This window comes from Pelobates fuscus, chromosome 11, assembly GCF_036172605.1.
Source record: "Pelobates fuscus isolate aPelFus1 chromosome 11, aPelFus1.pri, whole genome shotgun sequence".
NCBI lineage: Eukaryota > Metazoa > Chordata > Amphibia > Anura > Pelobatidae > Pelobates > Pelobates fuscus.
Genome location: NC_086327.1, coordinates 118659275 through 118673647, shown reverse-complemented (window position 1 = coordinate 118673647; position 14373 = coordinate 118659275). Strand labels below are relative to the sequence as shown.

Sequence of the window (14373 nt, the reverse complement as noted above, 5' to 3'; positions counted from 1 at the left end):
CCCCGATCTCAGGTCAAATTCCAGGTACCATATTACTTACTCTTTCCCTTTTCCTATTTAATCTTGCTTTCCCTATAATGGAGAAAAAAATATAAATATCAATTACACATATTCTCTATGCTCTTAAGATATCTATAGCTATCTATAGCTCGTAATTGAAAATCCAGCTATCCTTCATTATGGCAAGAAATAATTAATCAACTGGATTATCAATATACAATGGAAAGTCATTTTATAGCTTCCTCTGGAAAATGTCTCTCTTACCGAGATGCATGGAATCCTTGGCTTATTTATTAAAATGAGTAAAATATACTCTATGACAAAAAAAACCTTGGGTACTTATTTCCCCATACTCAACATTGGGCCCTGGGTACTGCAGTCCGTCTTTATGTCTGTGTTTGTATTTGTTTTTGTTTTTGTATTTGCCACAAAACTACAACAATACTGTGCTGATACTCTCTTATCTGCCTTTCATGCACTTAATAACACAATTTATTAAATTCTCGCTTATAGATGTATCACGTTTATTGTTGGCAATGTGGTTATAGTTGAAAATAAAGAGAATAAATATATTTTAAAAATGATGATTTCTGTTTTTAGTGTGGATATTGAAAAGGCCCCAACAGCCCCTTATGTTGCAGTCAACAATGAAGGCAGAGTCCTCAATAGCAAACCCATGCAAATAGTGACCACCTGTAACCTTAATATCTACTACTTCCCGTTTGATGTGCAAAACTGTACGTTTACCTTCACCAGCTGGATTCACAAAAGTATGTTAAATATATATATATTAACCGTTTTGTTGTATATATATTTTTTACCGTTTTGTTGTTTGTGCCTACTGTTCAATGATTCAGTGTGCCTTCTTCTTAAAAATGCTTTCTTCAGATTGGTAAACAATCTGCCTGTGTGACAGGGATGTATTTATCACAAGGCAAACAAGGCATTTGCCTAGGGCGGTACTTTCAGGGGGGAAAGGGGGGGGATGCCAAAAAATGCCACCCCAAGCTCCCAGACAAATGCCTTGCTTGCCTTGTGTTCTGGGGCTGTCCACCTTACTGTGAGTGAGTGTAGCTGTCAGTGTGTGTCTATGAGTGAGAATGGGTGTGCCTGTGAGTTTGTGTCAGTGTGTGTATGTCATTTTATGTGTATCTGAGAGTGTGTGCCTGTCAGTGAGTGGGTGTGTCAGTGTGTGTCTGTCAGTGAAAGTGTGTGTTGGTTAAACAGTGTGTGCCAAGGACTGTATGTGTATGGCAATGACTGTGTATCTGTCAGTGAGTGTATATCAGTGCATGCATCAATGAGGGCATGTGTCTGTCAGCCATAAAAATGGCTTTGACACAAATTAGGGGGGCAAATTTAGATTTTGGGGGTGCCCGAATTTAGTAGTGCCTAGGGCAGCACAAATCCAAAATACACCACTGCTGTGTGAACAATATCCAGAGTTTACAAATACAAGATACAGGGTGCGCAATAATAACCACCAACACACGGTGAAATATACTTATTAAAGCAAATTTCTGCTGGTACATATGATATACCTCTGATCACTCTGAAAAACAGAAAAGCTTACATAGCATAATACTGTTTTATCATGCAAAAAAAAAAATAAGAAACAGAGGTTAATGGGTCACTCACACTTCCCAGAGACATGTATAGCAGGCTCTGGCTGTGCTGGCTTGTCAATAAATAAAGCTGTTTTGCTGCAGTTTCAGAACCTGTAGCTCCATCTCCCAACTTGCTAGGGAAATCTGAAGTATATAACTTCAGAATAAAGTGCAAAATACAGGAAACAGCAGCGACAAAGCAGTGCATAAAAGTTCAAAATTAATAGCACAACGCGTTTCAGCCTTACGGTCTTCTTCAAGGTGCATAGCTAATCCTCCCTACTGTCCATTTGTATAGGGACCAAAAAACCCAAAAAGGCAATGCGTGGATTGGCACTAGTTCAAGTGCAGCTAATGTCCAGAGTTTGCAGTCCGAATGGCCTCATATGCACCCCAATGGTTTTACCCCATTAGGTATGGGGCTAACTCTATTACTGTAGGTAAAGGTTATAAAATATTTCTGCTTTTATGTTGTTACTTATTTAATAATAGCAAACACAGGGATACCATATTGTTTCTCAATGTTGTTATCCCCCAAAAATGCTGTGAAAGGATCACTAGGCAAAAATGTCTAAATTCGCTTAATTTAAATTTCTTGTAGATTCAATCTATATGAAAATGTACTTTTTGTCTTGTGCCAGCTTTGCATCAAATATAACAAATACTATAACAAATGCTACACATTTAGTGTAATTTGCTAAAGTGAGAATCCAAAATTAATTTCAAATTCAAGACTCAAATAGCCAAACTGGAAAACATCTATAACTCAGTTTGCTTTCTGTTTGGCTACTTTAAAATTCACTTTAGTAAGTGGACCTGTATGTTTTTAAATAACAAATTAACATTGGTGGGCTCAGAACCTTTTCTGGCAGGCAGCTCTATTTAGTGATTTTACCCAATAAACAGAGTGTAACTCCTGTAATATCTATGTAACTTAGGACTACACAGCCTACGTTTTTCTCTTTTAATAAATTGGATGGTTTACAATATTTCTTTTTTTTTTTTTCCTGTCCCATTCTTATCTACTTTCACCTAAAAATATATTTCTTACTCTATGGAAGGAGGACTACCCCTTTTACCTTCATAGGAACTAAAAATAAGATTTGATTAATTATTTTAAGACAAAAAATTATAGATTTTTTTAAAATATAATTTAATTTGCATTTATTTGCAAAGATTAGAGGTCACAAGTCTAAAATAAATTGGCTTAATACATAGATATATTAGATTGCAAGATAGTTGTATAGTTCTTCCACTGTTCCCAAATATCTAATGGGTTTTATTAGAATTGTTTGTCTTGTTTTACCTACAGTTGTAGTCAAAATTATTCAACCTCTGTTGAAAATCAGGTTTATTGTCAAAATTGACAGACCTTCAGCTGTTTGCAATGAACAAATCAAACTAAAGCAATTGAAATAGCTCAACACAACAAATGCTTCAAGTGGTTTCCCCAAATTCAACGGGAAATGCAACTTATAATGATAGTTTACAACCATTTTAAATATTAAATCAGATTTATTTTTTGAAGCATGCAGGTTTTCTCCTCCATATGTCAGCAATTAATGCATTTCCTTTATGTAACTTTCTGGTTTCTAGTGAAGGACATTAATGTATCCCTACATAGAACTCCCGAGGAGATGAATAAGAACATAAGCTTTTTCCATAGTGATGGAGAATGGGATCTTCTGGAATTGTTTCCCTACTACAACACATTCAAAATAAAATATTCTGAGATAAAGATTAATGTAAGTTAAAGTTGTTCTCCTAATACTCTTACAGTACGTGGAGTCAGCTCATCATGCTTCATTGTGTTTAATAATAATTGAAATAGGCTGTGATGCTCAATTAATAATAAATAGTTCTATATATAAAAATAATAATAAAAACAATGCTTTTTGGGTGGCATTTTGTGTATTCCTCATTCTCGGACCTAGGACTCTGAAGGCTGTGAACAGTATCTTAACTGTTCCTTAAACTGCACTCTTCTGGACAGAGATTTCAGATGTCCCACCTCCAATCTGCTAAGACACTCTCTCTCTCAATTTGAGAGTTACAGCCTTGGGTGGGGTTGTATAGAGTAGGAAGTGGGTAACCGTGAATATTTGAGTATCAAAGGCAGACAGGACTTAGCTAAAAACCATATACTATTAAGGAGCAGAAAAGGAAAAGGAACAGAGCTGCATAAAAGACTTAAAAGTAACAAACTGTATTGATGACACAGTAAAAGAAAAGAACAAATATATACATAACATACATAAACCACCTACAAACTGTGAATAAGCAAACATGAATATGTCCATTAAACAAAAGCCAATTGGCAAGAAGGTGTATTAAATATCCTAAATAGGGATGAAAGGGCTGTCTTAATAGAGGGTAGGATAAACAAACCAGTCTAGAGATTGTAAAGTCAGAATAGGGACATAATAACACTAACAGAGTATATATTCATACAACTTCTAAAGCAGAATGAATGGATGAACAGAATGTAAAGTGTGTGTGTGTGTATTTGAGGAGGGGGGGGGACTACCATGGCATACACAGGTACGCTGTAAGAGATGCACACTGACACACATATACACATACATGCACAGATGCATGCACTGACATACAGGCACAGATCCACACATACAGATACACAAACACTGACCATATGCACACAACACACACACATATACAAAACACACAAAAAAACACACCAAGTAGAAAATTGTAAATGCACCTGTGGAAGAAAACAAGGGTAAAAATTGTAATAACCCTTATTCTATTGTAGATGAAAAAAAAAGGCTCCTCTTCGTCTTCATAAAACATATAAAACACCACAATCTACAAAAAATAAAAACTCAGAATACTATAACCCTGTTAGATAAAAGCCCATCAAGTTTTTTATGTAAAAGAGTTACACTATTTTGAGTTTTTATTTTTTGTAGATTGTGGTGTTTTACACACACACATACACTTGATTCACTCTCACTCAGAGTCCAGCTCTGAAGAAACTCCCCATTGCAGAGAGGCATGCCCGACAATGCAATCTGACCAGGTTTATTGTAAGTTTATAGATGTTTATGAGTTTTTGGGGCTTTAGTTTCCTGTGTATGTTTGTTTTAAAAATGTTTGCATGCTGGTTTAAAATCTTTTTGTCATGTGATGCATGTCCCTGTCCTAGAAATAAACAACATAAACAAAAAGGAATGGTACAAACGTGGGACGAACGATATTGTAAATAGAGAATGTACTAAGGAACATACTATGTGTCTGTAAATTAATGTTTAAAATCTATGAGATACTGATATTATTGAGCATTTCATTACATGTGACTATGTGTATCCATTTACAGATATGTTTTAAAAGAAGACCTATCTTCTACATTGTGCATTTGATCTTGCCAAGTATGTTTCTCATAATTATGGATATCATTGCCTTTTATGTGCCACCGGAGAGTGGAGAAAGGATCTCTTGCAAGATTACAATCCTCTTGGGGTACTCTGTATTTCTTATCATCGTTTCAGATCACATGCCTGCAACTTCTAGTGGAACTCCATTGATAGGTAACACTACAAATGTATGCATGTCATGTAGATCTTGTGGTCAACGGTGCTAGACTGCTATGTCCATGTTGTTTAGTTGGGAACAAGTTAAGCCAAGATTTGGTATTTTTTTTATGTAACAATATTCCATTGCAAGTTTCACCTGCGGGACATATATAACAGGTACCCACTTTATGTTACTAGCTAGTTAACAGCAATAGCTGTGCCAGTCACTAGACCCACTGGCATCGTTAAATACAGTCAAAATTTGATAAATAATATTGGCTAAATCCAGATATTGTTTCACTGGATTTCACCAATAATATTGAGCTGAAGCCATAGTGTCATAGGGAAAAAAAATAAAAAATTCAAAAAAATTCAAAATTGCAAAAGATAAATTGTAAATCATATATAAATAATATTTGTATTTTTGGTCCATCTTTATGTTTTTTGTCCTTTAAAATACCATCAATGTCCTTTCTTTTTATAGGTGTATATTTTATAGTCTGTATGGCACTGCTTCTGTTCAGCATCGCAGAAAGTATTTTCATAGTCCGAATAGTTTTTGAAGAAAGGATCCACCCTGAAGTTCCTGATTGGGTGAAGAAATTAGTTCTGGAGAAGATGGCAGCTATGCTGTGTAGGCAGAAGTTTAGAAAACATGTGGAATCATGTTATAACAGCTCCCATGTATCCTGGAAAATTGGTATCGCTTCTACCGGTAAGGTCTCTGTACAGCATGATGTTATATTTGCTGATATATACTAGGGAAATTAATATCTAAATATTCTTTTTTATAAAAAAAAAGAAAATGCCAGTATGCCCTGGCATCAATAGTCAATGTCCATGTATGATTTTTTTTTTTTTTTTTGGTCAAAGAAAGAGATGGAAGAAAATAATATTTCAAATCAGGACACCAACATGTGTATTCTAAATGGATTTTTTACATATAAAAAAAATTAAACATTATTGTAAGGTCAGGAAGGAGGTAGGTAAAGTTAGATATGGGGTTGGCTAAGGGCTTGGAAACACCCGACCACCTTTTTGACATTTAAGAGGTTAAATTCTTTAAGCATTTCACCCCTTCAAAATCCAGAAGTCTGCACGTCTCCTGGGCTCCCAATCATTAAATGATTTAATGCCCAAAACAGGGTTTTAACCTCTTGGAGCTGCATAATGTGTCCTTGAGGCTGGTCATCTCCTGGGATCCCAGTCTCCATATTTATGTTATGGGTAGTAATCCCTTAGGATGTCAATGCCCACTTCCACCACAGTTTAAATCTTTCATCCTCTCAGAACACATTTAGCACTTTTATCCTGACTGTAATAAATTTAAATATAGAAAGAAAAATAATAAAAAAATCCTCATCTATTTCCAAGTGCTTCTGTCATGATCCTTACATCATTCTCTAGTCCAGTGTTTATCTCTCTCAATCTTAGCCATACATTCTCCAAAACATTCACTACATATCACCACATTAATTACAACATCCTAATTTATCCTCCAAATATTTCTTCACCTCTTCCAGCTTCAGCTCCCATAGACCCACTCCCTGTCCCTCCCCTAATACTGTAGAGTTGGACTTCTTGCTTTTGAATGCAAGATCCTTGTGCAATAAGACCAGTCTCACTTTAGACTTTTTCCTTTATGATCAGCTTGCATTTATGGCAACAACCAAAACACAACCTCGTCCCATTAATACTGCAACACCTGAAACTCACACCTCACGTTCCTCCTTTTTCACACTCCATGCCTAACTGGATCTGGAAGTGAAGTTGGTGTTCTGACATCTTCCTCCTGGACTGCTGCACTTAACCACCATACCCTCGCATTGTTTCTCATCCTTTGATGCCCACATCTTCTCTTTCTCTAGCCCACTAGCTATAAAATTGTTAATTATTGACCCCTCCTGCTGATCTCCTCCATGGTGGCACCCTTGACCTCATTTTACTTTTGGCTCTAAGGCTGCCAAACCGTGCAGCATCTATATTCCACCAGCTAACCACTACTTACTATCCAGCCTTCCTCACATTTGTTTTTGTGTCTAACATGATTTATCCTCTAAGTATTATACCTAGCTATATAGCAACGCTATGAATGTATGAAAGTGTTATTTTCGCTCAATGTATAATTTGTTAATCTATGTAAAGCACTGTCAATAAGGTGGTATATAAAAATTGTCAAACAAATAAATAAAATAAAAAGAATACTGGGCTTAGGAGACCAGGCAACCTCTTGGCCCTCATATTGCATTCCTCTCCACCCCAAAGCCCATAGGGTGGAGAAGGATAAAGGGACACATACTGGGCCACTCCTAGCTTTTTGGGGGATCCCAATAACCCTACAATATTTTAAAATACATATTTACCGTATATACTCGAGTATAAGCCGAGTTTTTCAGCACATTTTTTGTGCTGAAAAACCCCAACTTGGCTTATACTCGAGTCAATAGTCTGTATTATGGCAATTTGCATTGCCATAATACAGACTGGGGGGCTGTGGGGGCTGTCAGAGCTGTAACTTACCTGTCCTGCAGCTCCTGTCAGCTCCCTCCTCCTCCGCTCCGTCGGTTCAGCACCTCGGTCAGCTCCCAGTGTAAATCTCGCGGGAGCCGTGGCTCTCGCGAGACTTACAGTGGGAGCTGACAGAAGAGCTGACCGGACGGAGCGGAGGAGGAGGGAGCTGACAGGAGCTGCAGGACAGGTAAGTTACAGCTCTGACAGCCCCCACAGCCCCCACTGAGCTGCCAATGCCACTGGACCACCAGGGAGTAAGAGCCCCCCTCCCTGGCCAGCTAGCAAACAGGGAGGGGGGACGAAAAAAATTATAATAATAAAAAAAATAATAATATAAAAAAATAAAATAATAATTAATAAAATAATTAATAATATAACAATCAAAATACCCACCCCCACCAACACATACACATACACACACTGCATCACACACACTCACACTTCATTCATATACACACACTGCACTCACACACACTGCACTCACACACTGCATTCATACACACACACTGCACTCATACACACTGCACTCATACACACACTGCACTCATACAAACACTGCACTCATACACACACACACACTGCACTCATACACACACACTGCACTCATACACACACTGCACTCATACACACACACTGCACTCACACACTGCATTCATACACACACTGCACTCATACACACACACTGCACTCATACACACACACACTGCACTCATACACACACACACACTGCACTCATACACACACACACTGCACTCATACATACACGCACTGCACTCATACACACTGCACTCATACACGCACTGCACTCATACGCACACACTGCATTCATACGCACACACTGCATTCATTATATACACACACTGTAAATAAATATTCAATGAATATATACACACACACAATGCACTCATACACACACAATGCACTCATACACACACACTGCACTCACACACACACACACACACACACACACACACACACACTGCACTCACACTGCACTCATACACACACACACACTGCACACACTGCACTCACACTGCACTCATACACACACACTGCACTCATACGCACACACTGCATTCATACGCACACACTGCATTCATTATATACACACACTGTAAATAAATATTCAATTAATATAATTTTTTAGGATCTAATTTTATTTAGAAATTTACCAGTAGCTGCTGCATTTCCCACCCTAGTCTTATACTCGAGTCAATAAGTTTTCCCAGTTTTTGGGGGTAAAATTAGGAGCCTCGGCTTATATTCGGGTCGGCTTATACTCGAGTATATACGGTATTTATTTGTTCATTTATTTATTCATTTATTTATGTATTTATTGATTTTATAATGAAGAGAGCTGATTAGTTTAAGAATGCATAGCTGAGCAATTTCAGAGCTAATTTGGGCATGTTTTGTAATTGTCATAAGTTCAATTCATAATAGCAATTTTGGACTTCCAAGGCAATCAGCAACAGTTTTACCTTTGATCCCAACTTGCTCATTTAAATGCTACACTATGCCCATCAATTTGCTGTTATTTGTCAATTGAAAGAGGTCAAAAACATCAAAATGTGTGGCTAATTTCACAATACCAATATATTCGAAAGCTCATTATTCGATTCTGATTTTACTTTATATAGAGAAACTATCTAATCTTAACGAAGTGAATGCAGAAGATTCAAATGAAGAGATTCTGCAAAAAGAAGCAAATCCTGGAATTCTGGATAAAATCCTCAAAGAGATAGCATTCATCAGAAGTAACCTAGAGAAGAAAGACAAAAATGCTGTCACCAGGGAGTGGCTACTGGTTGCATATATCCTAGATGTATTTATGTTTCGTGTGTACCTTTTGGCTGTGTTAGCGTATCTGTTATCTTTGTTATTAATTTGGTCCCGATGGCAGCTGGCCTAACATTCGGGGAATCAACTGACTTAAGAATATATCTTGCATGAATTCCATTATTCTTAAAATTAATGTATACGCTAATACATTTAACTATATACAAAAAGATGTACACCTTAGTTAATAAGTCAAATCGCTTTATTATATACACATAATAAACAAGACAAAAACAAGTAACAGTAATGACAATATTACAATCCTTTAAGAATCAGTGGTAGAGGCTATATAGCATAATTCACTAAAGGCAAAGAAGCTCACTAGCATATTACCTCAAAAGGGCTGGGCACATGTACCAAACAGACCCCAATTTTTCGGCACAGTTTCTAGTGCCTTTCTCAAGGGATAATCACATTTACCAATCCTGCATGGAGTTTTTTAAATAGCCCTCCTTTCAGCTGATGGCCATCACAGTAACCACCAAATGAGGCTGAGAATGACATCATTATGCTCAACATTGCTTGGCTAATATCCCTCAAATCACATTTATAAAGAACTCATAATTAAATAATTGTAAAAAAACTGTGACGTTAAAAAGTAAGGAAATAAATACCCCATGAATTATCACAAATTCACACGTGCGAACATATAGCTAATGGTAGGTAGCACCATCTTAAACAATGGAATTCCCATAACTGTCAAAATGCATGCAAATGCCTGAAGGCATCACTCAGTTATTTGGTTTGGCTAAATCCAGAGAATGGAACAAGCGCATGCGCCCAAAAAATAATAATTACTACTATTCGGTTAGATAGAAACCAAATGAACGTATTAATGTCAACAAAACTAATGTAAACTAACAAAATCAATGCTTGCATCTATATACAGATGAATGTGCTTGTAACACGAATGACATACTTATACACGAAAGCCATACCCATAGTTATACAGTTTGGTAGAAATAAAACTAATACAATCTTATCAGAAAGCCACTCATACAGCAATACACTTAAATTTAACAAAATGGTTCAAATAAATGAAAACATTTGAGTTATCTAATTTGTAACATACCAAATATTAATGTGGTAAAGAGGACAATATAGACTGTAGTAAGTGCAGTAATATTAAGGACTGTAGTGAATACAGGGGAAAAGGACTGTAGTAGGTGCAGGGGGATAGAGGTTGTTGTGGGTACAGGGGGTTAGGCTGTAATGGTTGCAGAGGATATTGGGGCTCTAATGGGTATAGGTTGTACTGGTTACAGTTAAGGGATAGCCGCTGTAGTTTGTAAATGGAGCATAGGTGCTGTAGTGCATGCAGATGGAAATAGACTGTAGTGGGTGCAGGACATATAGAGGCTATAGTGGGTGCAGAGGGATAGAGGCTGTTGTAGATGCTGGGAAAAAAGGGGCAGTAGTGGGTGCAGTGGGTATAACGGCTGTTGTGGGTGCAGTGGTTGCTTGCAACCACTACTCTAGTGGATGCAGAGGAGGCCAGGGTTTGTGATTAAGTGGCTTCTAAAAAAGACTGGACATTGTGTATGCCCAGATGGGGTTAATTTTCATTACTGGCTGTCATACAGTTTTAAAGGCAACATGGGTCCAGAGAACCAATCTGTCAAACTGAAATGGACAAGCCTACATGTGACCCTGTAACTTTCCAAAACCACATACAATCAATACATACATGGGCTGTACTGTGGTACTCATGAGACATTGCTGAACACAAACATGAGTGGTTTAGATTAGTGATACGAATAATGATGATAATATCATCAGTGAAAGTACAATTTTTTTGTGAAAAATGAAAAAAAAATATGAACACTAACTTTGGCCATGGTTTATGACTCAGTGGCTACTAAAACGACTGGATATACCCAATTTGGAATACACAGGGTTAGCTACTTTTACAAATGGTTTGCCATAATAGGGGGAGTTTCTGGGCTGCCATATGGTCTCAAAGGCAACATAGGTCCAGCAAACCAACCTGACAAATCTCAATGTATAAAAACTGAAATAGGCAAGCTCTTTATTTGACCCTGTAGCTTTCCAAAATATAATGAAACCTGTACATGGGGACATTGTACATGTGGGACATCTCAGCATAACAATATGAGTGTTTCATTGCAGAAAAACTAACAATTTTATGACATTCACAGTTAAAATGCCATGCAGCACTTCGAAAATAATAAAATGTCTTAATTTCTCACACGTTTTTAGATCTTATTCATATTAAATTGTGTTCCATATATATATATATATATAAATGAAAGCCCTATTTCTTCTGAACAATATGATATATAACAAGTGTGGGTGCACTTTATGCAAATTATGGTTGGACAGACATATAGCTCAAATTCCAGGTTTTGGTTTGGAACTTGTACGACTGCCTTTGTCCATAAGGGGTTAAATATCATAAATATAACTCAATAAAGTAAACAATAGACGTGTGCATTTCGTTTTAAATGAATAGCGATTTGTCCGAATTTTAAATGATACTAGATTCGTCTAAAATCTGTAATTCCGAATTTCCATGTAACTGAATCGGAAAACAAGTGAAACAAGGAATAAATGAGACATTTAATTTGTTTGGTGATATTTGATTCACAGTTTTTTTTTACTGGTCCTTCTTTTTTTCACTCTATTGTAATCAAATTCACAAAAATGCCCCATCAGTGCACTTGTAAAAAGGGCTCCCTATTGCACATACGGCACACTGCATACACTACACAAACACTGCATCCACTATATACACACACAGTCAAAATTAATCCAAACCGAAACGTCCCAATACGAAACACAAATCGACTGAAAAAACATTTTTGAATCATACCTAGCAAATATTTTTTAAAGTCGTTTAACAACATAAAAAAAAAAAACCTCATCCCGTATTCGGTCCACACAGACACAAAACAATTGCAGCGTTCCACTGCTATCCCTCTGCACCCACTATAGCCTCTATACGTCCTGCACCCACTACAGTCTATTTCCATCTGCATGCACTACAGCACCTATGCTCCATTTACCAACTACAGCTGCTATCCCTTAACTGTAACCAGTACAACCTATACCCACCAGAGACCCAATATCCTCTGCACCCATTACAGCCTAACCCCCTGTACCCACTACAACCTCTATCCCCCTGCACCGACTACAGTCCCTTTCCCCTGTATTCACTACAGTCCTTAATATTACTGCACTTACTACAGTCTCTATTGTCCTCTTTACCCACCTCAGGCTCTATCCCCCCTCACTCACTCACTACAGCGTTCCACTGCTACCTAGAATGGTATTTACAGCTGTATTAGTGACAATGTACTATTGTTAATTGTACAAAACACTCTAATCTCATTTATGCTCTCACTGTATGGTGAACAAGCGATTTACTTAACAAAACAGTGCATCCTTGAATTTTGGTGATTTAATGCTTATGGTTAAAATATAATTTAGCTTGATGATAAATATTTTATTACCGGAGTGAATGCTCTCCAAATAATGTCATCATGTAGCACCTGATGCTTCTTGATAAGTATTCCTCCATTGGCAACATCTTTTTCATGAAGCTGAAGTTACATTATCAGCCTGCTTTGTGCTTTATACCACTTTTGCTAGAGAGCTAATTTATTCTGTTTATTATTTGGTGGGACTATGATTAATTCACTTAAACTTTTTGTTATCTATTCAATTCTATGAGAAATAAACTAATCATGATTCAATGCTTCAGCATAATTTGTCAAAACAAACAAAACATTCTTGCTTTAACAAATCCATGGAAAAATAGAGTTTATATGCATAATTTTAAGACAGCCTCTGCATTCTCTTAAGGGTCCGTGGCTTCCCCGATTCCCGAATGCTGTGGCCAGAAAGTATAGGAGAGGTTTATGAACAGTATACTAGAGCTACAGACAAAGGAGACAGCTTCTGTGATGAAGTGTTTTGGTATGGATTGTAACTGACATAACTAATAGCTCACTATTGAAGGACTTGGGTGAATTTTTATCATATCCATGACACTAACCTACTGACGGATTGTTCCTTGTGGACTCTGTATACAATGTTTTTTTTTTACATGCATAATATTTTTATGTTAAGAATGGTATATTACTGTCTACAAGCCCTGGACACATGTGATTAAGCAGTTATTGGCCTTTCTACTTGCCAGTGCTGTCCTGAATATGCTGGGGTGTGTAGCATATCTTCTTAATGTGGACAGTTGGGTCATGTTTGGTGGATTTTGTCTCTTCTTTTCTACATCACTTACCTCTTCTATCAGTAGAACATTTCTGACTTGTTTCTTTAGTCCTCCTTAGCTTCTTACACTATGCACTTTTTATTTAAGCTTCCAGGTATACCTTCACCCCACTAGCACTCCCTTCGTCATTTCTGTCCCAAACAGGATGCTCACCTTGCTCAGCATGTTTCTGACCATGGCAAGAATCTTATAACAGACAAATCTATTTTGGTGTGTCTCTGCTATACCTCTTTCTTGAATGCAGGTAAGCTTCATTCAAATTCCCTGTGATATTGATACTTTTGTTCATGGCTGTAGTGCACTTGGCTTAGAATTTGGCCATCCTTCATCTGGAATCTTGAGTGACCTCCCCTTCCTTATTCCATGTATGCACATTAATTGCTCTTCTTTATCTCCTGCATCTCTGACCATGCCTTCCATCTTCTCTACTGTCTATTCGAAACATCTTCAAACCCACTGTGACTGTCTCCAATTTATTCAGATTTATTCAATTATTAAATAGGTCCAATATGGCAGTCTTATCCCGAGTGTGTTACTAAATAATTACCCCCACACCCTGTATAAGCCACTCTCCTATTAGGCTTTCATTCACCAATGTGGCATTAGATTGGTAATTTTGTTTTTTTATTCCTGA

At 37.2% G+C, this 14373-nt stretch overlaps 1 protein-coding gene across 1 annotated transcript in view; it reads left to right on the top strand.

Moving 5' to 3' along the window:
- LOC134576962 (5-hydroxytryptamine receptor 3A-like) overlaps positions 1 to 13439 on the top strand; it is a 30140-nt gene extending 16701 nt beyond the window's left edge. The window contains exons 5-10 of the mRNA XM_063435621.1: positions 601 to 770; positions 3204 to 3352; positions 4942 to 5152; positions 5622 to 5852; positions 9289 to 9490; positions 13313 to 13439. Of these exons, the coding sequence (XP_063291691.1) occupies positions 601 to 770; positions 3204 to 3352; positions 4942 to 5152; positions 5622 to 5852; positions 9289 to 9490; positions 13313 to 13439 (1090 nt within the window). The remainder of the gene's footprint in view (positions 1 to 600; positions 771 to 3203; positions 3353 to 4941; positions 5153 to 5621; positions 5853 to 9288; positions 9491 to 13312) is intronic.
- The last annotated feature ends 934 nt before the right edge of the window (positions 13440 to 14373 follow it).